Source organism: Benincasa hispida, chromosome 4, assembly GCF_027475165.1.
Source record: "Benincasa hispida cultivar pf3 chromosome 4, pf3_genome.v1.1, whole genome shotgun sequence".
Taxonomy (NCBI): Eukaryota; Viridiplantae; Streptophyta; class Magnoliopsida; order Cucurbitales; family Cucurbitaceae; genus Benincasa; species Benincasa hispida.
This window is the reverse complement of record NC_143481.1, coordinates 13752422-13778837: the sequence shown is the minus strand read 5'-3', so window position 1 is coordinate 13778837 and position 26416 is coordinate 13752422. Positions and strand designations below refer to the sequence as shown.

General features: G+C 33.4%; 2 protein-coding genes across 3 annotated transcripts in view; both read right to left on the bottom strand.

Annotated features, from left to right (window-relative positions):
* Positions 1-3835: 3835 nt before the first annotated feature.
* Positions 3836-6961, bottom strand: LOC150036502 (serine/threonine protein phosphatase 2A 59 kDa regulatory subunit B' eta isoform-like). 2 transcript variants are annotated; one of them, XM_090312938.1, is made up of 3 exons: positions 6733-6961; positions 4846-6410; positions 3836-4394 (listed from the first exon to the last, which is right to left on the bottom strand). In XM_090312938.1, the coding sequence occupies exons 2-3, from the start codon at positions 6061-6063 to the stop codon at positions 4035-4037; spliced, it is 1578 nt and encodes a 525-aa protein (XP_090169064.1). In that variant the 5' UTR covers positions 6064-6410; positions 6733-6961; the 3' UTR covers positions 3836-4034. The 2 variants fall into 2 exon arrangements, with proteins under 2 accessions (XP_090169064.1, XP_090169063.1); XM_090312937.1 differs by having other exon boundaries at positions 4846-6540; positions 6733-6881.
* A 10634-nt stretch (positions 6962-17595) lies between these two features.
* LOC120076088 (Zincin-like metalloproteases family protein) overlaps positions 17596-26416 on the bottom strand; it is a 38563-nt gene continuing 29742 nt past the window's right edge. The window contains exons 17-20 of the mRNA XM_090312849.1: positions 22098-22171; positions 21919-22023; positions 21615-21695; positions 17596-17949 (exon numbers count right to left, since the gene is read on the bottom strand). Of these exons, the coding sequence (XP_090168975.1) occupies positions 17839-17949; positions 21615-21695; positions 21919-22023; positions 22098-22171 (371 nt within the window). The 3' untranslated portion in view covers positions 17596-17838. The remainder of the gene's footprint in view (positions 17950-21614; positions 21696-21918; positions 22024-22097; positions 22172-26416) is intronic.

Genomic DNA, 26416 nt, shown 5'->3' with positions numbered 1-26416 from the left:
ATTAATTTTCTTCTTAATTTGCATGCTGTAGAATTTTATTGTAATGCATAATTGTCTCTATTTTGTAAATTAATAGTCTTGAAAAATAAAATTGGGATCGATCCCCACGTTTCCGCACAGGGACCTTCACCGATTTCCTTCATGTTAATGACCGACCGTTGTGATAGCCAACAAACAAATGTCATGACCCCCGACTATCAATCGACCGACTTGACTGTCGATAATCGCCCGATCATCATGCCATCGTCAATTGACCATAGTGATGGTCACTAGAGTTTAGTTTTTGTGTTTTCTCCTTTTCTTCTTCTTCCTCTCTCTCCCTTTTTTACTCATTTTTACGAACTCAAAAACAAGAAATTGACTTTTTCATCTAGGAGCTCTAAATACTAAATGTTGCATCATTCGTGATGCTCATTGGTCATCAAATTCTCTTTACCAACCATTGAAACTACCATCATTGGTGATAGTCATCGATAATTTTTTTCTTTCTTCCTTCTTTCTCCACTTTTCCCTTCAATTTCTCCTTTTCTCCTTCTTCATTTTTCTACCCAAAAAAACCCAACTGATGGATAAAGAATGCTATTAAATGCAAACCTCAAACATAAAATTCATTTCGTGACAAAACGATTAAAAAAAAAAGATAATTTAAGAATTTAAAGCAAAACTATCTTTGTTATAATGTGTTATGATACTAAATTTCAAAATTTATTACTTTGTTATCAAAAGATAAAGTTGTTATTTAAAATGAGATAAATTAGAAATTTAAAGGCAAACTGAACTTGTTATAAAACTTAATATCAAAACTTCGTTACTTTTTTTTTTTTTTTACTAAAAGCTATTTTTTATATAGAAATAACTAAATCATTGTCATTCATATATTATTGTCATAGAAATTAATAAACCCAAATGGATTAATTTAGGATTACAAAAGATAAACTAATATAAATTTGATTTTAAAATGAATAAATTAATTTTTTTCTTTTAAAATAAACAAAAATTGATGCAAAATACACTAGAGATTATACTATTCACAAAACAACCACTAAAAATAAGGAGAAAAAAAATTAGATTACCCAAACCTATGTTTGTACCCCAAACACAGGCTTCAGAATCCCAGGCTTCCAAACCCTGTACCCCAAACACAAGCTTTGTAATTCCTAGGTTTCAAAACCCCCTCAAATAAGCCTCTAAGCATTTGATTCTCAAGCTTTTGATTTCGAGCCTGCACCTCAAACTCTCCCTTAAGGAACCATGGGGAACTCAGGACACCTACTTGCTTGTGTAACAATTGCATGTCATGGTAACAATGACTCACAGGGAGCAAGACAACTGCGACAAGGGATTGAACTCACCCAAGATATACTATCTTAGTGCCTCTAATCTAGCTCATTTATGATGTTTAAAGGACTTATATAATCTTATTTACATGATCTCGAGTAATTCATACACTCTAGAGCGTTACAGACCGTTTTTGACTTAAACATAGCATTTAGAAAGCAAAACGAAGCTAAATAGAGCAAATTAGGCTAATTGGGTCGTGGGCCATAACGTCGTGCAATGCTGCGACGCCCATGCACAGCACTGCAAGGCAGTAGCACCTATTTGTTATAGTGCCACACCACGCCAGATGTCTGTTGCACGTGCGAGTAGTAGGGCGCAACGCTTCACTACGACAAAGGAGCCTTTGGGGCCAATGCGATGCTGCCGCGACTTTATATAAGGTTTGCTTCATTTCTAGAGTAGTTTATCATCTTCCATTCAATTCTTAGCCAACTTTCTCTCCATTTTCTCCCTTCCACTTGTATTTTTCTTCCTTTTCTTCCTTTTCTCTCATGTAATTGATAAAGATGATGTCAGATCTTATTATCTATCTCCATGGGAAGGTAAGGGTTATGGGGTTTTAGTATAGAAGATTTTGGAATTAATTCTATCTAATTTTGGAAGATCTGTTTAAATGTAATTCCTATAACTTGGCTATGAGTTTCTTTCCATTTAAATTTGTTTTATGATTACATTTTCTCTTTGATTGCCTGACAAATTACTTGGAAACTTGCAATTGATTACTTGAGATTAGCTTATAATATGTGAGATGAAATTATAAGTTAATTTTCAAAAAGCAAAAGGTTAGATAAGCTTGTAATTGGTTGTCTATAACGAAGAGCATTGACTTGTTGACCTAGGGAAAACTATATTGAATATTCAATTAGGTGATTGTAAATTGAATATTCATCCTAGCGTAAGTCCTAGAGCGTAATACAGTTGGTTAAATATTGTTTAGTATTGATTCATCTATTCATGTTTAGGTAATTAGGACCAGTGATTGAATTTCCAATCAATTGGGCTAGGCATAATCAAAAAGCTAAAATTATATTTGAAAAATTCGATGAACAATATTACATTGAGCCATTCCAATCCTCTAAGCTAGAATGTCTTTATTGATTGCATTTCTATCTTTACTTTCTTGCAGTCCCATTTCAAATCTCAATCTACACAAAACCTCCCCCTCTCCTCCCAATTTACCACATTAATCAAAATGGGCTTTGAGGAATTAATTTCCATTTTTCTTTGTGGTTCAACGTAGACTTGCCACTTGTACTACTCAATAGTATAAGTAGTTAATTCGTGATTACCAATATTATTTGATTGGCAAAAAGTCTCGATGACTTCCTGTGAATCAGGGGCGGAGCAAAAGGAGAGGAAGAGAATAGCTACCTCATGGCTCATAGTCCAATCACAAAAAAATAATAATAATGTTAAATTCATACAATCCACATCATCTTTCCCTACGAGAGGAATAAAAGTCTTAATTGGCACTTCAGGACTGTCAACCATGAATAATAATTTTTCAATAGATTATTTTGTCTGGCTACTTAAATCTAATCAGACAGATTAATTACACTTCTTGCTGCTTTCTTACCACAAAGATCAACATTTATTCTTTTAATAATAGTTCTTACCTTCATTTATAATGTCTCTCTTATGTTTTAGTTTATCTTTTGTTTATGAGGTTTGGTAGGTGAGTTCCAGTAGGATCTCTGTTTTCGTAAAGGAGGGAGATATTGGGGAGACAGTGCTGTTCAAATCAACTTTTTATCTTTTACTCGTTTGCTTATTTCAGTCAGGTCTATGCACTTATTTTATATTCTTTCGCTCCAAATTACGTCTCCTCCATATGTCAATTTATAATACCCTATGAGTTAATTAGCCACAGTTGATCCTTATGGGAAAACAAATTGGACAGACCAGTTGTTACTATCATCCTCATTCCTATCCTAGGCATAACTCAACTCAAAAGAGGTATTGTAATACCAATAGGCAAAGCTTTATAGACTCGACAAATTGCTTAGAAAAATGTCCAACTGGTCACATCTATTTAGAGACTTCCAACCTCATTGAGGTAGAGGGGAGATGCAAAGCTGAGTGAGCTTTATAAGGCTAACCAGATTAGTTGACTTCATCATCACAAACTCTGATCCTACCAGTAATATATCGCTAGGTAGTCTAAGAAAGTGTTGTTCTACACAAGTACCAAACTGGTAACTTGCTTCTTTTCACCAAGGACTGGAGTTTCCTACTTCATCAGTGTATACATAAGAAGGTACCCTCTCAAAAGCCTTTCAGGTATTTGTCTTTTGAATAATATCCTATCAAATTACAAGCATTGGTAGATCAGCAATCTGATTCATAAGTTTGACATATGTCTACACAGATGAGCAATTACTGCATAATGCTTGTCAAACAGGCATATTTAAGGGCATTATTTTATGTGCAGGCTACCAAATATCTAGCACAATAATCTGTAAGGTAAGGACCCGCTACATAAAGGACTTGAGAATAGCACGCAGAAAAAGTTAAGAATATGCATACTGGAACTATGGTTATTTGACAGAAAAGAACCCCACAAGATATAATCATATAGCAGGTAACAAATCAATGGTCCATGGAAATTTGACCTAAACTATATGCTACTACAGCATATTACACCCCAATCAACAAGGTCGGGTAAATGGAAGTAAATATGTCTTACTCTTTCACTAAACCGATGTTGTCCGAGTGGGTAATTTATGAGAAACAAGCACGGCTTCATTACTTGCAGCTTTCTTTGCAGCAAGCTCTTCTAAACGATTCCATGTAGCCTCTCGTCTTGCTTTCCGCTCATTTTCCTTCAATTCATCTTCCTGAAACTTGACTAAGCATTCTTTGAGCAGATCAGGATCAAGATCATAAAATATTTTTCGAACGTTCAAAGTCAAGCTATGGACTGCCTGGTTCCAATGACTCCTGGCATTCTTTTCCAGAGCTGGAAAGATTATGGGCAGTATGACCTTTCGATTTTCTTTGATCAAGTTTTCAATGTGGTCATTATTCCACAAGAACAGCGCCCTTTCTGCTACCTAGGAAATCAAAATGCTGACCAAGGTTAGGTTTCAAGAACAAGTGGAAGTACACACCACTAGGAAAAATCAAATATTTCATTCCACTCTCCACATGCTAGATACTTGGGAGTTTTAATGCTACTACCCCCCAGAGTGGGATAATTTTCTAGAGGAAAAAAAAAGCTAGGAACGTTTGGGAAAATACAAAAATAAGAAAAGTATTGATCTTCCCACAGCAGTATTACCTAATTTACAATCTTATAACATTCAAACTTCATGCTTACAAGTTACAATCTTATATATATAATCTCAAATTTTCACTTGGCCAGGTCTGCCTAGAGGTACTGACAGTCAAATCTAAATGCAAGGCAGACCGTATCACCAAAACATATGACCGCACAACAACAAAACACAAACTGTTTATAATATCAACAGGTGAATCCAAGCAATCAATGAAGCCAACTAGTACCTGAAAATGTGAACTATTAAGACATCGAGCGATCTGGCGAAACAAGGGTACCATGCAGCGCTGGAACTCTGGAAGTTGAGTTGCTTCTAATACTTCTTCCAACTCACTGAGAAACATGACTTCTTTTGAACTATTTGTAACTGGCCAATACTTCAATAAACCTCTTATGACTGTATCAGCAAGCTTGCAATCTTTCTCTACAAATTGCGTGATGCAGTATGATAACTGCTGGTGGTACATAGCTAGACATTTCGGTTTATGCAAAGGGATCAACGCACGAACAAGGAATAACTTGTGCTCTTCTTTCAGAGGAAGAGCAAACCCATTGATGATACTTCCCAAGATTTCTAAAAGTTCAGCAATCCCATTATGCTTTTCAGTCTCAAATATAAATCGATAAAATATGTTATTTATAGCTTTTCTAATAAATGGCCGGTGTACCATAAATTTCCCATAGATGCGGTGCAGAATTGTCTTCAAGTATTCTCTTTCTCTAGGATCTTCAGAGTCGAACAAATCCAGCAGTTTCAGAATGAAAGAATGATCGATATATCTTTTAGCCAATTTTGCGTCCATCTCAGGCGAGGCTACAAATCTGAGAAAGAATTCATACACGATTTGCAAATGAGGCCATGCAGGATCCATTGAAGGCTCCTCCTCTTCCAAATCAAAACCCTCCACAATTTTGCTCTCACGTGGTTGAGGACTCATTGTTCTAAATAAATTTATGGAGACCATTTTTATAACTTCCTGAATAACAGTTTCAGTAAATTTACTATTGACAGAAGTTACATAATCCACAATCTCCAACAAAGTTTGTCGCTTGATCTCCTTCTCTTTAAGGTGCTTTGTTGGGTCACTGAAGTCAAACAAAAAGCAGCATAGATTTAGCTTCTTAACAAACAAATTCGGCTTTTCAGAGCTTGGAACTTCCCTAAACCCAGGCAATGGCTCATATGAAGACGTGGGAATTCCATTCAGTTTCGTGTTCCCACCTTTATTAGACTTGGTACCATGATTTTGCCCCACATCTTGACCAGAGTTCGTTGCTGCAAAAGACGAAACCAAATTTGCTGACTTGCCAGATGCTAAATCATTACTTCTCGAACTGGCAGAAGCATAAGCGGTCGAAGGCGCCATATGGCTTCCACCATGTTCCCTACTCTCAGCACTCTTCGATGATTTTCGGGGAAGCTTACTAAATATCTGTTTGATCATAATTCATAAAAACCGACAAAGTGACACTCCCAAAAAAGTAAAACGCTCTTTCCTTAGCTTCCAGAAACCTGTTGAGAGCTAAATACTACAAATCCATCAGTTCAGTAAACACTCCATTTTTCCAGTGTAAACCGGAGATAGCAGCCAGCAATCATAGCAGACACTTTACCAACATCAACTCAAATGAACAAGGCAAACCAAAGCTACCCTTTTCATCTAAACAGTAAGCAGATTCACGCTTACAACAGATCAGACAAAATCTCTGTTTTGAACCCATAAGCAAAATCGAACATATCATCTGCTATTCCGCAAAAACTAGCTAGATTCGTATCCAAACACCCAAACACCTGAAACACTCAAAACCAAAGATCTGAAATCCCGCTCTGAATCCGATTCTAAGAACATCCCAGATTAAAGAAAGACGAATTAAGTAACAATCAACACATATTCCGTCCGAATTCTTCCACCCAAATGACTCTAGGGTTCAATTTCAAATTGGAAAAAAAAAAAAAAAAAAAAAAAAAAACAGAAAAAGAAACAAAAAGAAGAATCAGGGTTTTGAATGTGGAAGAGAAACGGAAAAACGCATGCGAAAACAGAGAAACAGAGACTCCGAGAATCCGATAAAAGGAAGGATTGTGAGGAAAAAATGGCTTTCGTATTACTTACAGAGAGAGATTACTCGGTCTCTGCTTTCCTCTTTTCTCCTTTGTGGCTTCCCCTGTTTGACTCATATTTCGAATCAATAAATAAACCCCTTTTTTCATTTCAAGTGGGTGATGCCCAATGCCAATCGCTCTCTTAATAAATTAAGAATTTGCTGTATATTCCCTTTTTATAAGATTTTACTTCTTATGATTTTATTTGCAAAAATAATTTAATGGTTTAAATTTCAACTTTCAAATTTGTTATATTCAATCTTTAAAATAGTCCCATTCTTATGAAAAAGGATGAAAATGTCGATTTGAAAGGGTGATAAAATATCGGTGTTGATGGATATTTCTAAAGAAATTATTTAGAAAATGTTTAAATTATAAAATAAATATTTTACGCTTTTTAAATAAGTTAAAATATTTATTGTTTATATTATATTTACGACATTTTGTTTTTTATTTTGTATATTGCATGAATTTTTTTATAAAATTTAAAAATATCGATGTACTTTGTTGAGAATCTCACAGTGGAACAATCAAGGAAACACAAACTCCTTATTAGATAGATGGATTACTCCCCCATTGCTAATTGATTTTGAGATAAAACCTTAAATTATTAAATATACTTCTTATGTAAATGTCTAACTATTGACTAAAACATGATTAGACTGTGATGACATCTATATCTATATCCTCTCATTAATATGAGCATTTATATTTTTCAAAATTCATGAAATAAAATAGACATTTTAAAAGACTATGAACACAAATGTAATAAATTTTAAAATTTTGAAACTAAAATAGAATGAACTTGAAAATTTGAATCGATATCTTGTTTAAACTTAAATTAATTTGTGTTTTTTATTATCACAATTTTTATAGTCAATTTCATTATCGAAACCAATTACGATGTTTCCATGTTTTAAGCATCGATTATAATGGATTGATAGAGGAAATTTATTTATTATTTTATAACCAGAACAAAGTAACAAGATTAACTCAAAGACACACCACCAAGTTCCGCATTTAAAATCGAGAAAACCAAGACGACACAAAAGAAGAACGAACATCTTCTTTAGAGGAAGAAGAAGAGCAACCTACAAAATAAAGCCTCAAAATTACCAAAGGCAATGTGCTAACCCATAGCCGATCTACCACACCATAAGAAAGAACGAACGTGAATCTCCAACGCCAAGGAGACAATCTCTTGACATAGCGAGTTAACTTCTAACGAATCTCGATCCACCTTATTAAGGCAATTAACCAGCTCAGTACAGTCAGATTCAACGAACAGAGAAGGACATCCTGAATCGACACCCACTCGTAGGCGACCTCCAAACATCCTGAATCGACATGCTCTCCATGGGAAGAGGGGGAGGAGAAGAATCCCAAGCACCGAACTCTTGAGCATAAAGGCGGACTTTGAAAAATGACGGACCCAAGATTAGGAGGAGCATTGTAAGCTTTGATGGTGTTCCAATAATTTCACACATTCCACATAATAATAGCAGCAATATTCCTTTCAGCTCCCTTAAAAAATCAACAACAAACCGTTCCAGTAGTCAAACGAGCTCCAACAATTCCTACAAGAATCGAAGAAACTATATAAGAAGTTATTGGCCGAACTTCTCTCATGTCAATCTTAATATAATTAAGTGAATAAAGTGCATCACTTATCATCTTAAATATTGATGGTTAATGATTTAATCTCCTACTCATATAATTATTCAACTTGTATCATAACACCGTGTAACAAGCTGAGCTAGCATCAATAAGATCTCTTCGGTCTTTATAAAAAAATTTAGGTAAAAAGATTTTTTTAAGTTTCTATAATTAGTTCACTGTTTAATTTTATTTACACATTATGTCTTTTAAGTAACTACTTTTTTATAAAGTGATAAATAGAAATAAATGATACTAGTTTTATAAAATTTTGATTTTTGTTCATTTAATTTGATGTTCTAAAATGTCAAAATTAAAATATTTGGACAAATTTCAATTTATACCATTGAACTTTGGGTATTGTATCAATTTAAATCTTGAATTTTAACTGTTGTATCAATTTAAATCCTGAACTTTTATAAATATATCAATTTAAACCCTAAACTTTGTAATTGTATCAACTCAAACCCTCCATTATGTCTTATTGAGATACACTTATGAAAGTTCAGGGTTTAAATTAATATATTTATGAAAGTTCAAAGTTTAAATTAATACACTTATGAAAGTTTAGAGTTTAAATTGATACAATTATTAGTTTGTGGTTTGAATTGATACAACTTTTAAAGTTTAGAATTTAAATAGATGTCATTCCAAAATTTTAGAGGTATAAATTAATATTTATTTTTAAATATTTAAATTAAGGTGTGACGAAAATGATAATTAGATGGCCAAGTAAAACGTTGAAAATCAATCACAAATCGTTAATTCATATGACATTGTTGGCGGCCAGCTTTTTTTCTTTTTTCTTTTTTCTTTTTTCTTTTTTCTTTTTTCTTTTTTCTTTTTTCTTTTTTTCCCTTCATTATTAATTAATTTCTTCCACTTTTCCTGCCAAAATCAAACGGATCAAATTTCAACTTGTAATTATAAAATGCATTAATTAACAACATACATGTTGATTAGTTAGGGGGTTTGAATTTTGAACCAATTCAACCCATCGAAGATTTTTTTTTTTTTTTTTTTTAATTTTTAGTATACACCGAGGAAGAATTGGACTGGGTTGATTCGAGCTATTTGGATTATTTAAAAGAAAACATAAAAATTTTGTTTTATAAAGTTTACTGTGCTTATAGCTTATCTGATAGGCTGATGTATAATATAAATTTTTGTATCTAAATAATAAATTTAATTTTGAGAAAAAATAATACTTAATTCTCTTTCTCTCAAAATATAGAAGAAGGGATGCTAAGATTAAATTAAACGATAATATATCGAAAGAAAAATGATCTTGAACCGCTGTGAAAGGAATTCCCATGACTCGATGCCAATGCTAATGTCATTTTTATTCTCATATTTTAAGATGAGGGATTTTCAAAAATAGAAAAATAAGGAAAAAATAATTATACAAAAAGAAAATTTTAATTTGTGATAAATATTGTTATCAATGTCTATATGTAATATAGGCGCTGATAGAAGTCTATGATATATATCAGTAATAGAAACCGATACAAGTCTATCACTGATAGATGCTGATAATTTCTATCACTAATAGAAGTCTATCAGTGATAAAAGCTAATAGAAGTCTATCACTAATGAAGGTTGATAGAAGTTTATCAATGTCTATCAGCGATAGAAATTGATACAAGTCTATCATTAATAAAGAATGATAGAAGTTTATCATTGTCTATCCATACTTTTTTGCTATTTATGTAAATCCTTTGATATTTTTTTCTATTTGTGAGAATTTTTCTTATAAATATCTCAATTTGATTTTTTTTTTTTTTTTTTTTTACGTTTTTCAATATGACATGAGCAAATAGTTAATAGATATGGACCATTTGTAAATTTTGAAAACATACCAAGGTTAAAATAGAGAAGGGGAAATTCAAAAACATGACTTGATGTAAAGTTTACTTGCAAGTTGCATATGATATAAATTAGTAGGGTACATTTCAAGAAACAACCTAGAAGTATAAATTGATATTTACTAGTTCATCTTGGAAACTTTTATTTTAATATTATAATTGGAACTTTTATTTAGTGAAATGTAGTAGTTATAAAGGTATTTAGGGATTTATATAGTTTGGCAAGTTTTTTAGAAGGTTGAGGGTAGTCAGAAAAAAAAAATGGTCGAGTTTTCAAAACTCGACCTACAATAGGTCGAGACTTCAACCTTCGACAAAGCCAACTCGAGGGTTCAACTTTCAACCTGTTGCCCCGCCTGCACCACTGTCAAAATATTTGCCCGCCTGTCCACCTCGAGACTTGAAGTCTCAACCTGTCTCACCTCAGCAACTTTAATCCTTCCAACGACAGCTTTGAAGCAACTTTTAATTCTTCACCTTCCGTGGGTCGAGTTTTGAACACTTGACCTACCTATTTTTAAACCCCAACACCCACTTCTCAAATCACTCTTCTCAAATCCATCTTCATCACTCTCCATCAATCTTCCTCCCTCTTTTTTCCTCGTATCACTCTTTGTGTCTCATGTACTCTCTATCCTTCTTTTCTTCTCTTTCAAATTTTACTTTTCACAAATTACTTTCTCCTTTTTTGCCTCATTACCTTTTTCCTTCTTCTTCTCCCAAAATTGTTACTAAATCCTCTTTTTTCCCACATTCGCCCATCAAATTGTAAGGTTTGTACATTCACTCTACTAAATTTTAATTTTTTAAAAAATAATTATAAATTTTATTACTATTATCATACTGTTATATATTTTTTTTATAGTTTTTATTGTTCTTTGGGAAACAAAGAACAAAAAAGAATTAAAGTTATTAAAAATAAGTTATGGATCCATATTCTCATAACATCCCATTTTTTCCGTAGTGTTTTTCGTTGGATAACAAATAGCAAAGTAAAGAAGGACCTTTGTCACTTTGAGGAGGAAAAAAAAGTAAAACCATTATTGAATTCGTGAGTTTACTTTTTATTTACTAGTTTTTTGTTTTTAATACTTTGTTATATTTATATTATGCTAGATATGTCATTTTAATTACTTATAGATTGAGGTTATCAGTTTGGTTTATTTTTCTATATTTAAAAACAACTTTTTTTAATATAGGCTATATATTGATGTTAGTAAATCTATCATATTAACTTTTTTTAATAGACATTGAATTCAAGAATATTTATATATTAATATTAGTAGTTTTTTTTCTCTATAGTTTAATATTTATATCATGTTAGATTTATCATCTTAGTGTTTTTTTTTTTTTGTATTTTAAATAATATTACATTTTGTTAGTATTACTGTTATTTTTTAAGTATCAGTGCATTTTAAAAAGTTCAGTTTTTTTTATTTAATAAAATTTTTTTATTATTATATATTTCTTATAATATTGGATTGTTTTCGTATTTAAGTTTGATATTCAAAGTTTTTTATTAATTTTTTAATATTTTTAATATTTTAATATTTTTTTTTTACTTAAGTTTGATAATTAGTAAAATAATTAATAATGTATTATTTGTTTTTTATATAATATTCTATTTCTTTAGTATTTTTTTATTTAAAAAGTTTAGTATTTTTTATGTTATTTAATACAAAATTATTAACTTGCGTGAATTTTTATTTTATATATTTCTTATAATATTCGATTGTTTTAATATTTAAATTTAATGTTCAATGTTTTTTTTTTTTTTGTTAGTTTTTTAAATATTTTTTAATATCTTTATTTGTTTTTATTTATATTTAAGTTTGATAATTAGTAATGTATTGTCTATTTTTTTTTAGAAAATGGCAGACAAATGTTTGGGATTTCTATTGTTTACAAATGGTAATGTGATTGATGGTGTTGATGGAGTTGTGACCAATCACCGTGTGGGGTTTTAGCATAAATGTGAATAGTGGACTTGTTTTTTTAACAATTTGTTGAAATAGTAGAGATGTCCCTTGGTGTAGATATGAGAACAAATCAGGATGTCTATATACTATTTTCTAATTGATTTATTTCATCAAGTTCATGAATCAATAAGATTTATATCATTTCCTATTCCTAAGGAACAAACAATGAACTTGATGTTTTCAATCGCGATGTCCCCAATTTAGTACATTTTATGTTAATGTGAGTCGGGTAAGGTTGGATATAAACTTGAATGCATAACCCTTTAGTCAATTTGAAGATCTAACTCAATGTATTGATCCTAATCTTGAATCAATTGTACCACCCTGTGATTTTAAAGATATGGTGGTTAACAATCAATATAGAGATTTTAGAATGGAAACAGACGATGAATTTGAGGAGTTGGATTTTGATTGTTGAACACGAGTTACCTTCAGATACATTCAATGATGTGGATATGAATGTAACAGATAACATTCGAGAACACGACCCAATTGTAGTTACGGTAGATGGTGACAATACTCAATTATATAAGGGGATAATTTGTCAAGACAAAAAAATGCTACAACATGCAGTGTTTTGTTATTAAGTGTCACATGTCATATGAGATTGTACCGACGATTTGGGCAATTCGGTGTAAGAAGTGGGAAGAAGGTTGCAAATAGAAATTTCGTGCAACAAAGAAAAAATTGCATTATTTGTTTGAAATAACTAAGTATGTTGAGCAACATACATGTTTTTACTCAGAACTTAGTCAAAGTCATGTGCAGTTAAATTTTTTGATAATTGCACTAAAGTTTTGTGATGTCATAAGATATTAGGTACATGAATACTAAACCCAATTGAATTTTTTATACATATTTTAAATATATCTATCTTCAATATTTTTAATATAATATTTTATGTTTTAGATTATTTGGAAGCCTTACAAGGCTGTCATGGACACTTTGTCTGATTTTTGTACAAACGATCAACACATATGGTAGACGATAAGCCTTCACATATGTTTTTACATTAGTGAGTAGCATTTGCCTAACAGAGTGATCATACAATTTGGTCTCCAAGAGAATGTCCCATCAGAATGAAATACTGAACCTCTATTGCATGACATCGACTTAAGAACTGAAAATTGGTTTGAAAAAGTTGCACATTTGGTGGTACGATGACACTGTTATACAAGGTTTATTGCAACGGATACCCAATTGGGCAATTTGATAAGGATGCAACTCAAAATTAAATCAATTTGCACAATATTATTACAAGACGATACATTATTCGTCCAAGAGCAATTATGGGTCATCTAATACATAATTAAATATTGTCTAATTATTTTTAATTTAAATTTATTTTAAATATTGTCTAATTTTTTTTATAATTCACAGAGATCAAACAACAATCACCTTTGTGATGCTGCAAATGATCCAAATCAGGTTCTTACTATATGCAGTAATAACGAGAGCTATATGAAGGAGATACATTATATGCACGATATACCTATTGCTCCTCCACCAATTCCTAGGTATAGGGGATGTGCTTGAGTATAAGATGAGTTCAATGAGATCAACCACAATGTGGAAGAATTGCCTCCTATGGCGCAGACACAGAACCAAACTGATTATGCTAGTCTGATATGATGCTACTTTTGGTTAAGATATTATGATTCAGAGGCCAATCCATCATCTTCATACATGCATGGACATGAGCATGGCCATGGAGAGCATAATGAATATTTATACTATGAGGCATCTACAAATGTACAAGAACTATCAGAGCAACATCCAGAAGAATTAGAGCAACATCAACAAGAACCAGAGCAACCTAGAATTCAAAGTCGACGACAACCAATTCAAAATCGACGAAGTCCATCTTATGGTACACATTGATTTTTTAATTAATATTTTAAAATAAATGAGAAACATTAAATTGTTGTATTTATATGAATATTTTAATTTACATTTTATTATTTTCCAATTATGAATCATAGTTGTAATATGAAAGAAAAAAAATGTAATTTATTCTTTTCTATGATGTCTCTTAGAATTAATTTTACTTATTATTAAGAAATATAAAGATATTCTTATTAAAAAATAGAACGGTGAATTTACATAAAATACTTTGTTTAGAGAAGGTAAAGGATTAATATTAAAAAAAAAAGGGAAAAAATACTTTATTTAGTTGGTAAAGGATTAATATTTTTTTAATAAAAGTCGAAGGTTGACAAAAAAGAAGTCGAGTATTCAACCCTCGACCTACATCTAATTTTAAAAAAATTGTACCAATCAAATCACAATACTACAGTATTTCTCTAATTACTTTCAAATCTACAATATTTCACTAATTATTTATCAAACCTACCATATTCATAATTTTACCTTAGTCTAGTTTTCAGGAAATTTACAAATATAAAGAAAAAGAGCATATTTTCTTTTACCTTTTTAATGTTTATGATTTATATGCTTTCAATCTTAATAATATGGTATAAAAGTCATCTTGAAGTAATGGCAGGCAAAACGTGACAATTAATATTTGGAAAATAAAAACAAGCTAACTGAACCTGTGTTTTGTTGCCGTGAAAGTTGAAACGAAACTAGCATTGTGCACTTTTGCAAACTTTTTCAACTTAGGGCTTCTTTTGCAATTGGTTGACATATACACACAAAAGCTACTTTTACATATATATATGTCCAAAATAGACGTCAAAAATGGAAGACCCGAAGATGAAGTAAGACCCAAAAGATAAAAAAAGAAAAAAGAAAAAAGAAAAACGGGAATTAGAAACGGTTTTTAATACCCCAAAGTAAACTCAGTCACAATTTGACAAAACAAGAATTGGATTTTTCATATAGCTTAAGAACAGGGCAAAATGAGTTGAAAGGAAGAAAGAAAGATATTGTATGGAGCTTTTCAGATCTCGGTCAACTAACCTTATTTGAACGGGCAAATTCCTTTTCTTCTCCTTTTTATTTTCTTTAAGAAAAATTCATTAAAGCTCGCCTCAGGTCATCAAAAATTACATCTAAAATCTAACTCAAAAAGCCGAAAAGCCAACTACCGCCAAGCTTTTTTAAATTGGAAAGAATCAAAGAAAACAAAAGAAAGATTAGCAAAACCAACAACATATTGGGTTACTCAGTGAGCAGCCTTGTTACACACATGGAACAATGTGAGAAGGAGATAAACCTGACTGACTCGGCAAAGCCCGAATTCCATCCATTGCATCCTTTACCTCAATTAAAAACAATTGTTAATTAAGTTCACCTTTTTAACATCAAATTCAATCATGGTAAAAACAACCAGACAATTGTTAACCAAAATACGAAAGTTGAACTATCAATAATTGTTTGAACTTTGAGAAACTTGATGAACCATTTATGGTGAATCTTCCTAAAATAGAAATCTAAAAGAGACACACCATCCAACCCACACCACCACAACACTTCTCATTATTCCAGAAAGCTCCAACTTTAGTGCAACAAGTATGTTAATTTCTTTTTGTAGTACAATAAGCAGAGGTATGAAGATTTAAACATCTGACTTTAAGAAAAAGTATATCAACCGTCGCTAAACTATGGTAATTTCCACATATGGGTATTTCTTCTTTTTGCAAAATAAAAAATAATAATAATGGACACAAGGGGCAGGGTCACGACATATTCTTCATTACTTATCTTTTAAAAAAAATGAAGAGAGAAAATGACAGGTAAAGAAATCATTGAAGAAGGAACCAAATTAAGGGAGGGCTGCAAAGAGGGGTGAGGGGTACCATCTTTTGTTAGCAATAACTTTGGAGTTTTGTCATACCCTTTTGGATTTCTTCCTTACCATGCATTTATTGAATAGGGGTTTCTGGCTTCTGTCTCTGGAATTCTAATGCAACGTGTCAACCGTGGAAGAGATGGGCATCTCATTTCATGAACCAATTTTTTTTTGAGAATGTGAAAAGTTTCGGATAATGAGTTCCTTATTTTATAAACCGACTTCTTGTTGGCAATAACATTACAAATATCAAGAGTGAAGATATTGACATACACCATTTAAAACACCTCATCCACTAATACTATTAGTAGCATTTGAAATTGAATAGGAATGTCAAAATTCCTTTTTTAAAAAATTAAAAATTTCTTAATAAAAAAATTGAGTTATTTGGCCAATTTTCAAACAAAACAAAATTTGTGAAAACTATTTTTTTTTTTTTTTTTTTTTTAGTTTTCAAAATTTACGTTGAAGGATAAAAACGCTCAAAATATAAAAATCAAAACATAGAAACCAATAGATGAAAATGATATTTATAGACATCATTGTTACAAACAATAAACCAAAAATCAAATAGTTACCAAACAGAGCCTAAATTATGATATAAACTAATTATGAAAGACAACATCCCACTATATATCTAATAATATTATGAAATTGTCCACTTTAAAAATAGGTGTTCCTAATTTTGCTTTTAGTTTTACCTAAATGGTCTTATATATATATTAAAAAAAAAAAAAAAAAAAAAAAATATAGTTGTCTCCATTATCTTTGTAAAGCTTTTCAATATTTCAATCCCTCATCCTATAATTGTACTGAAAAAAAATACCCTTTAAGACCTTATAATAAATTACAAACAGTATTGACATAGCAAAAGGTTTCAATAATTTTATTTTCATTGATAAATAACAGCCATAAAAATAAATAAATATATCCATACAAAGTATCCATCTTTATTTACCCATACACACTAACGGGAAGGGGTCAAAAACTAAATAATAAATTCGAATTCAACTGAAATGGGTGTCGGTTCTGACTGATTATACGATTTATGGAAGTCAAATCCTATTGGGTCCACTCCCACATTCCACTAAATTTAATTGTTATCACTTATCAGCTCATCTGGCTACCAGGAAATTGTTATACGGTTTCTTTATGAAACCTAATATATAGGAGCCAATGAAATCTAACTGATACCCTAAACAATCACTTCAGATTTCACATTGAAAGAAGTTTTAAAAAAGTAGTACAGCTAAACTCTAACTTTGACCACGTGCTGCTGCTAAATTCAAAGGAAGGTGGAAAAGGATGTTTTAATAAGAAAACCTCTAGCCAGCTAACAATCCTAAGGGTAGGGAAATATTACTAATCAATTTCTCCGGTGAAACGGAGTAGTTGTATAGGCTTTGTTTGATAACTATTTAGATTTTCTCTTTTTTCTTTTTTAAATCAAGCCTATAAATACTACTTTTTTCTATTGGTTTCTTTGTTTGTTGTCTATATTTTAGGAGTGTTTTCAAAATCCAAGCTAAGTTATTTTTAGAATTTGATTAAGAAATTTCAAATGTTTACTTAGAAAAGATGTAACCCATAATTAAGAAATGGTGAGAAGATAGGCACGATTTTTAAAGACAAAAAATCAAGGGGTTATCAAATGGACCATTAATAATATGAATTCGATCTGCCTAAAGTAATACCTATGCACACAGGATAAACATTAAGGGAAAAATGAATAAATAGATGACATCATGATTTTGGTACAAATATGTGTCCATGATGAACAAACAAAATTGCAAAACGCCGAGTGAACTTCTTTCTTTTGTGAAAAGAATGGAAGGAAGGAAGTTACCAAAATTCCTTCTACCTCACAAGCTATATTCAGCCTTAGAGTCAATAAAAGCTTGAATTGATGGTTCTCTCCCAAGAAAGTCTGATAGAACATCAATTGGTTCTTTTGCACCTCCCGGAGCCAAAACCTGCCACATCAGATAGGTAAAAGTTCATTCAATCCCTTATGGATACAATGTACAGACCTTTAAGTTAGCGTGTCGGGCAATGCAGCACTATTATGCCAGTTAGTATGAGTTAGTAACATGAGACGGTAAGAATATGTTGAGTTTTTAGAGAGAATTAGTTGTCAACTGCTATAAACAAAATCACAAAGGCGATGGCTCAGATATATGGAGGCTGCTCAAGACATGGGATGACCTGTCCATTTGGCATAAATAGATGGAAGTGACCCAAAGTGGTAGTCTATAAAGCACAGATACTTCATGTGAGGCAAAGAATCAGTATCAGACACGTATCGGATACCGATACTTCCCGATATTTCTCAGATACGTATCTGACACGCGATTTGACGTATCTATATTTTCAGATACTTTTTAGATACGCATTTGACACGTGATTTGACGTATCTATTTCTATGCGTATTTTTTTTTAAGAAAAAAAAAAAGACAAGTAACTCATCTAATATTTTCCAATCTAAAATTAGGCAACCTATTTAAGAAGCTCACTACTCAAGTCCAAAACTAAAAGAAAAAATAAATAAATAACAAACCAAACCCTAGACTAGAATCATATAATCTCCATCTTCACATTTGAGTCCCCACCAAGTCCACCAAAATATAAACCATTTGAATATCTTCAACAATTCAATGAAGAAGTTCTTCGTTTATCTTCATACTTCTCCCTCTAATCTTCTTCTTCTTCTTTGTAATATTAGTCACTTTTCTATTGCATTTTATTAACTATTGTACTTCAACATCTTAGATGTTGCTTTTTTTGTATTGTATTTCAGTGTTTGTATTCTATTTTGTGCTATTGTTATTAATTTGTATGCTAAATTTATCTATATCCTATATTTTCTTAAAGAAAAAAAAATGTATCTTCAACGTATCAGTATCCTCATTTTTTAGAAATATATATATTAAAAATATATATAAAAAATGACGTATCCGTATCTTAGTTTTTTAGAAATTGGCGAATCGCCGTATCCGATCGTATCCGTATCGTGTAGCCGTATCTGTATCTGTGCTTCATAGGTGGTAGTAGTAGGTGTTGGAAATACAACCAAAGTCCCACACTGGCTAGATAAAGGGATGATCATAAATATATAAGTGAGACAACTATTTTCATTGGCATGTGGCCTTTTAAGGTGAAACTAAAAGCAAAGCCATAAGGGTTTATGTCCAAAGTGGACAAATATCATACCATCATGAAGATATTTGGAGGGTCGTTGTCACTAATAATAAAGTTAGAGAAGGTCGTGGATATGTACTAGAACCAGTTATAGTTTACTTTGAGAATCCGATGACCGATGAAATTGTTCCCTTTTTATTCAGTTAAATTCGTTTCAAAATCCACATTTTAAATCTTTCCCGACAACCCTCAGCTCAAGACCTTCCTTTCAACGCAAACACATATTTGGCCCATGCCGGTGGCTGCAATTGCCAAGTGCATTACCTGGTTTACAAACCCTTACAGAAACCAGTATATTTTAGTGGAGGAATACGCGCCAAGGAGGAGGGGGGCGTTAATGGAAGAACAATTGGTATTTAGATTCCAATACATCCTGGAGTGAAGGGAATATATAAACCAGGACTCTTTTTGAGCTAGAACTTTACAAATAATTGTGGAAGAATAATTCCAACTCTGTTTTTAGAGGATTATCCAAATTTTGAACGATTGCTGGAGAATGATTCCAACTCTATTTTCAAAGGATTATCCAAATTTTGTGGATTAACACCACAGGTGGTTCATGGATTACCAAATCCATTACCACTCTTTCGAAAGGTCAACTACCGCAAGCATTTGGGAACCCTTTCTTTTTTTAAGAGAAATTCTCGGCAGCGGCAAATCAGATCAACCAACCTTTCACAAGGTTAGGGAGAAGGGGAGGAAGTTGAAGGGGAGAGGGAAAAATATTCCACATAATAAAAAATGTAAAACTCTTAGGTTTGAGAGAGAATCAGTCTTGTAGCGAAAGGGTTTACTCAAACTTATGGAGTAGACTATCCAGAAACTCTCTCCCGTAGCAAAATTAAACACAATTCGAGTTCTTCTCTATGTTGCAGTAAATAAAGATTGGCCTCTCCACCAACTTGACGTGAAAAATGTCTTTCTAAATGGTGATTTAGAAGAAGAGGTGTACATGAGCCCTCCTCCAAGTTTTGAAGCTCAGTTTGATCATCAGGCATGTAAACTCAGGAAATCCTTATAAGGTCTGAAACAGTCCCGAGAGCTTAGTTTGAAAAGTTTACTACCATTGTGAAGTCCCAAGGGTTCACTCAAGGACACTCTGACTATACATTGTTCACAAAAGGGTCAATGTCTGAGAAAATTGTTGTCCTAATCGTGTACGTGGATGATATTGTCTTGTCAGGAAATGATATTGATGAGATTACCAAACTAAAAAAGAAGGTGGCAAATGAGTTTGAAATCAAAGACCTCGAAAATCTAAAATATTTCCTTGGAATGGAAATGGCCAGATCAAGGGAAGGAATCTCTGTCTCACAACGAAAGTACACTCTTGACTTGTTAAAGGAAACAGGTATGAATGGATATAGACCTGCTAACACTCCTATAGAATTTAATACTAAACTAGGAGATTCTATTAACAAAGTTCCAATTCATAAAGAAAGGTATCAACGTCTGGTGGGAAAGTTAACTTACTTGTCACATACCAGACCAGACATTTCCTATGTTGTTAGTGTTGTCAGTCAGTTTATCCAGGCACCTTATGAAGAATATTTGGAGGTTGTGAATCGAATTCTGAGATATTTGAAAAGCACTCCTGGTAAAGGTCAAATGTTCAGAAAAATTGATAGGAAATGCATTGAGGCCTATACCGACTCTGACTGGACAGGATCAGTGACCAACAGAAAGCGTACCTCAGGTACTATACCTTTGTGTGGGGTAACCTGGTTACTTGGAGAAGTAAGAAGCAAATTGTAGTTGCTAGAAGTAGTACGGATGTTGAACACAGAGTTATGAGTTTGGGAATTTGTGAAGAAATCTGGTTGAAGAAAGTACTATATGATTTTTATCAAGATGGTGTCTAACTTATGAAACTCTATTGTGATAATAAAGTTGCTATAAGCATCACCAATAATCCAGTACAACATGATCGAATGAAACATGTGGAGATTGACGGATACTTTATAAAAGAGAAACTGGACAATGGCAGTATCTGTATTCCATATATCCCATCAAATCAATAAGATGCAGATGTTCTCACTAAAGGATTACTCGAGCAAAGTTTTGACTCTTGCGTTAGCAAGTTGGGTCTGACTGATATCTACGCCCCAACTTGAGGGGGAGTGTTGGAAATAAGGGACTTGGTTGATTGTTTTTAGTCCTAGGGTGTTATAGTTATTTACTTTACCTTATTTTTATTTCCTTTTTTGTATTTAGGCTTGTTGGAGCCAATAAATAAGAATCCTCTTGTATCTCTCACATTATGTAAAAATTTAATAAAACGGAGACTCTTTATCGTGGTTTTTTCTCCATGTTCTAGGGTTTTCCATATAAATCTTATGCCTCCGCTTTCTCTCTTTTTGTCTTTTAACAAATTGAAATGGTGATATAAAATTAATCCAAATGACAAATCAAACTTTGATGCATAATGCAAGTTTATTACCTTGTTTCTGAACTGCAAGCCAATATATTGGTTCAAAAGATTACCGCGAAACTTTGAGAAAAAAATATCAGCAGAAAAAACCTGCAAAAGTTAGATTGCTGTTTATGTTTTCTTTAAACAAAGATAACCAATGCCCAGTACATAACTGCACATGAACACCCTATTTCCCCTTTCCATTTTAAATGATACAATTATTACGACAGTGAACTACAAAAAAATTTAAAAAATTAGAACATGTTATGCATATATTTATTAGTAAAGCAAATTCCAAAAATGATTTACGTGCTCGAAGGGTAATGTTTACCTCACTCCATATACGACTGTAGCAGGCAGCTTCATAACCAATAGCACTACATGGAAAGCATGAAGCAGGATTGGTTCCTTCTAGCATGGGCAAACCTAGCATTACCTGGGAAGATGTCGTAACATGAAAACCAAGCATGCAAAACTCAAGGAAACAAATAAGTACTTCAAAAATATTACCTTTGAATGGAGATGCTTGAATAATTCAACGATGTCAACATTTTCAGCACAATGTATGATTTGATCAAAAAGACCTACGTACAGACATTTCCCAAGTTACAATGAAAAAGAACACATGCGTCTGATGAATAGAGTGCAAGAAGAATGTCGCTGGCATATTGGGATGCAAACATGAAAATCTAATATCTTATTGCAGATGCCCTTTGGGGGGTAGGAATGGATTTGACACTTTGTGATACAGTTCTCACATGCATTTCAACATATTATATGTCCAGTGTTTTAAAAAGCCCTCCCGGCTTTAAGCACTGGCCCGGGCCTTGGGGCTTTTTTTGTTATTTTTAAAAATATAGTAATAATTAGGGTTGTCCTTCTTTATTAAATAAACAATCAAATTTATGAAGCCTAAATGCAAAATTTTCTTGTGTTAAAGAGTCTTTTTATTTCCATATTTCCTCTTCGACTATGCTTTCTCTTCTTTATGTATTACTTTTATATATGGTGTGTTTCACAAAAGAAAAAAAGCGCTTTCTTTTGCGCCTTACGCTAACTTTATTGCCTTGTTTCTTTTACCGAGGAACATAGCTCTTTGTAAAAATAAAATACAAATAAAAAAAATAAAAAAAAAAAAAAAACCAAGGTAGCTCAAAGTTAGAAAGAAAAATAAGGAACTTAGTTTCCAGAGGAAATAGTGAAGGGAGATTGAGGCATTTGATCAGTTGGCATATTGCGATAAGACCAAACCTCTTGAATTTGGAAGTTGGGCATTGGAAATTCAAAGAATGAATGAAACCTTATTGACAAATGGTTGTTTGGACAAACAAATGAGTTGTGGCACCGGGTAATGATATATTTTCATGAAAAAGATAGATGGACTGTGAAAAACAAGAAACCAGGCAGCAACCTACACTTAAGGAAAAATTCAAAATTTTGGTGTCACACGTCATTAACCACTTGAGGAAGTCTTCCCTTGGAATGACATTTGGATTGGAAATCAACAATCTCCACCTCTTTTGTTAAAATTTCCACGGTTTTATGCAATCTCAAAGCAGTTAAATGCTTCAGCATTATGTTTGAAATTGAGATAATAAAACCCACTCTTGTAATATTGTTTCTAGAAGAAATTTACACAAGGAAGAATTGGAAGAGTTGAGCATTATTCTGATCAAAGATTTTGCTATTGGAAGAAGGAAAGACAAAAAGGTATGGAAATTGGATCCTCCAGGTTGCTCCACTATGAAGTTCCAACTTAAGAAAATAGTATCATTCCCTCTGAGCCGAAATATCTCCTGGAAGAACTATGGAAAACAAAAGTCCAAAGAAAGTAGAAGTTTTGCCTTAGGTTCTTAATTAGGTTGTCTTAACATGGCCAATAGAGTACAAAAAGTGACCAAATAACGTTCTAAAACTGTTATGCGCTAATCATTAAGGCAGGGGTGTTCATCATTTTGCGTTTTGGTTGTGGTAGGCCTCCCATTAAGAAAGAGTAGAAGAGGACGGGTAGAAAGGGAATTACACCCCAGACAGAGGGTTAGCTGGTTGTGGTTCCAAGTGTAGGAGCTGCAGGGGAATGTTGGTATTTAAACTATTGTGCTAGGGTTAGTTATGTTGTGTTGTGTATGTGATAAAAATAAAAATAGAAGAAGAGAAACACAAGACTAATTTACGTGGAAAACCCTAGGGCAAGGAGAAAAAACCACGATTGAATCTTATTATTAAGTTACACTGAAATACAGAAAGACTGCTCAAATAAATAGATAGATAGGAAGCCCTAGGCCCATAAATAAATTACAAATAAACCCCTAGGGAAAACAAACCCTTTTTCGACACTCCCCCTTAAGTTGGGGCGTAAATATCGATCAGACCCAACTTGCTGACACAGTAATCAAAACTCTGTCTTAACAACCCCTTTGTAAGGACATCTGCAATCTGCTGATTTGAAGGGATGTAGGGAATACATATGCTCCCATTGTCCAATCTTTCTTTAATGAAATGTCTGTCAATCTTGACGTGTTTAGTCCTATCATGCTAGACCGGATTGTTGGCAATACTAATTGTTGCTTTATTGTCGCAAAACAACTTCATTGGAAGCTCACTGTCTTGTTGAAGATCTGTTAATACTTTCTTCAACCAGATCTCTTCACATATCCCCAAACACATGGCCCTATATTCGGCTTCTGCACTACTCCTGGCAACCACTCCCTGTTTCTTACTTCTCCAAGTGACCAGATTGCCCCAGACAAACGTACAATATCCAGACATAGACTTTCTATCAACAGTAGATCCAGCCCAGTCCTGTATATGCTTCTATACCACATTTACTAGACTTCCTGAACAGAAGACCTTTACCAGGAGTGCCCTTTAAATACCGTAAGATGCGTTCAACTGTTGTCATATGTTCTTCATAGGGAGCTTGCATGAACTGACTAACAACACTCACGGCATATGATATATAAGGTCTCGTGTGAGATAAATATATCAACTTCCCGACTAACCGCTGATATCTTTCTTTGCTAACAGGAGCTCCATTATTAACATTACTCGGTTTGACATTATACTCTGCGGGGTGTCTACAGGTTTACACCCAGTCATTCCTATTTCTTTGAGGAGATCTAGAGTATACTTTCGTTGTGATACAGATATACCCTCTTTCGATCGGGCCACCTCCATCCCAAGAAAGTATCGCAATTTTCCCAGATCTTTAATTTCAAATTCTTCAGCATTCTTCGTTTTAAGTCTTATGATTTCATCAGTATCATCACCAGTCAAAACAATGTCATCTACATACACAATAAGTATTGAAGTCTTTCCTGAACTCGACCTTTTTATGAACAACGTGTGGTCTAAGTGCCCCTGATCATACCCCTGAGCTTTAACAAACATGGTGAATCTGTCAAACCAGGCTCTTGGCAACTGTTTCAACCCATACAGAGACTCCTTCAATCTACGAACCCGATGGTTAAAGTGGTGTTCAAAGCCGGGTGGAGGGCTCATATAAACTTCTTCGAGTTCTCCATTAAGAAACGCATTCTTCACATCCAACTGGTGCAAAGGCCAATCTTTGTTAACAGCAACAGATAATAGCACCCGGATTGTATTGAGTTTGGCCACAGGAGAGAATGTCTCAGAGTAATCAATACCAAAGGTCTGGGTAAAGCCTTTGGCAACCAGTCTCGCCTTATATCTATCAATCGAGCCATCGAATTTGTACTTGACAGTAAATACCCATTTACATCCAACCGTCTTGTGCCCCTTAGGAAGAGTAACCTATTCCCATGTTCCATTTTTCTCTAGGGCTCTTATTTCTTCCATAACCGCAGCCCTCCACTCGGGAGTTTCCATGGCAACTTGTATAGTACTTGGAACCATTACCGTATCTAGACTGGTAGTAAGAGCCTTGAACTCAGGAGATAGGTTACTATATGTCATGTAACTATGCATAGGAAACTTTGTACATGACCTAGTCCCTTTTTTCAAGGCAATTGGAAGATCAAGAGACGCATCACAGTTCTCCTCTTCTCCACGTTCCTTACTGCAGTCAAACGTCTGATCTATGGATCTTTTGTCAGAAGGATTTCCCACACAATCACCTTCCCTTCCACTATTCTCGTTTGCTAAAGTTATTTCTTCAGTGTTGTCTTTTCCATCAGTTTCTCCATCCTCCTCAGTTCCCTCTATTTTCTCATTATCTGCATCAATCTCTACATCTCTATCCATTCTACAATTATCAGTCTCAACACAATCATCAATATCACAAATAAGGATATTCATACCTGGAACTGAGACCGAGTCAGACTCATGAACTGGAGCCGGAGAGGCGACAGGCGGCACTGTTTCCTTCCTGAGATTCTTCCTGTAGTAGGTTATCCAAGGGACTTGATTAGTAGGAAGGACAGGGTTAGGATGTTCAGGTTCAGCCGACATCTCTAGGGGGATAGAGTATGAGGACCAGTTAGTCTCTTCACTAGGACACTCCCCCTGAAGAGGACTAACGGGAAAAAACGGTTGATCCTCAAGAAAGGTGACATCCATAGACACAAAGTATTTCCGAGACGAGGGATGATAACACTTGTACCCACGTTGATGGAGAGGATACCCAACAAAGACACATTTCTGGGCACGAGGAGTGATTTTGTACGATTGGTACCATGGGTATGGACAAAGACAACACATCCAAACACCCGCAGAGGTACGTCATGAATTAACCGAGTGTTGGGATACAATTCTTTGAAACATTCAAGAGGAGTATGGAAGGACATGACACGGGAAGGTATGCGATTGACAAGGTGGGCTGCAGTGAGGATAGCATCGCCCCACAAATA

Excerpts from the sequence above, each read along its gene's own strand:
- LOC150036502 (XM_090312938.1), bottom strand. The coding sequence starts at position 6,063 with ATGATCAAACAGATATTTAGTAAGCTTCCCCGAAAATCATCGAAGAGT. Across the intron at positions 4,395-4,845 it reads TTAATAGTTCACATTTTCAG|GTAGCAGAAAGGGCGCTGTT; the intron begins GTACTAGTTGGC and ends TTGATTTCCTAG.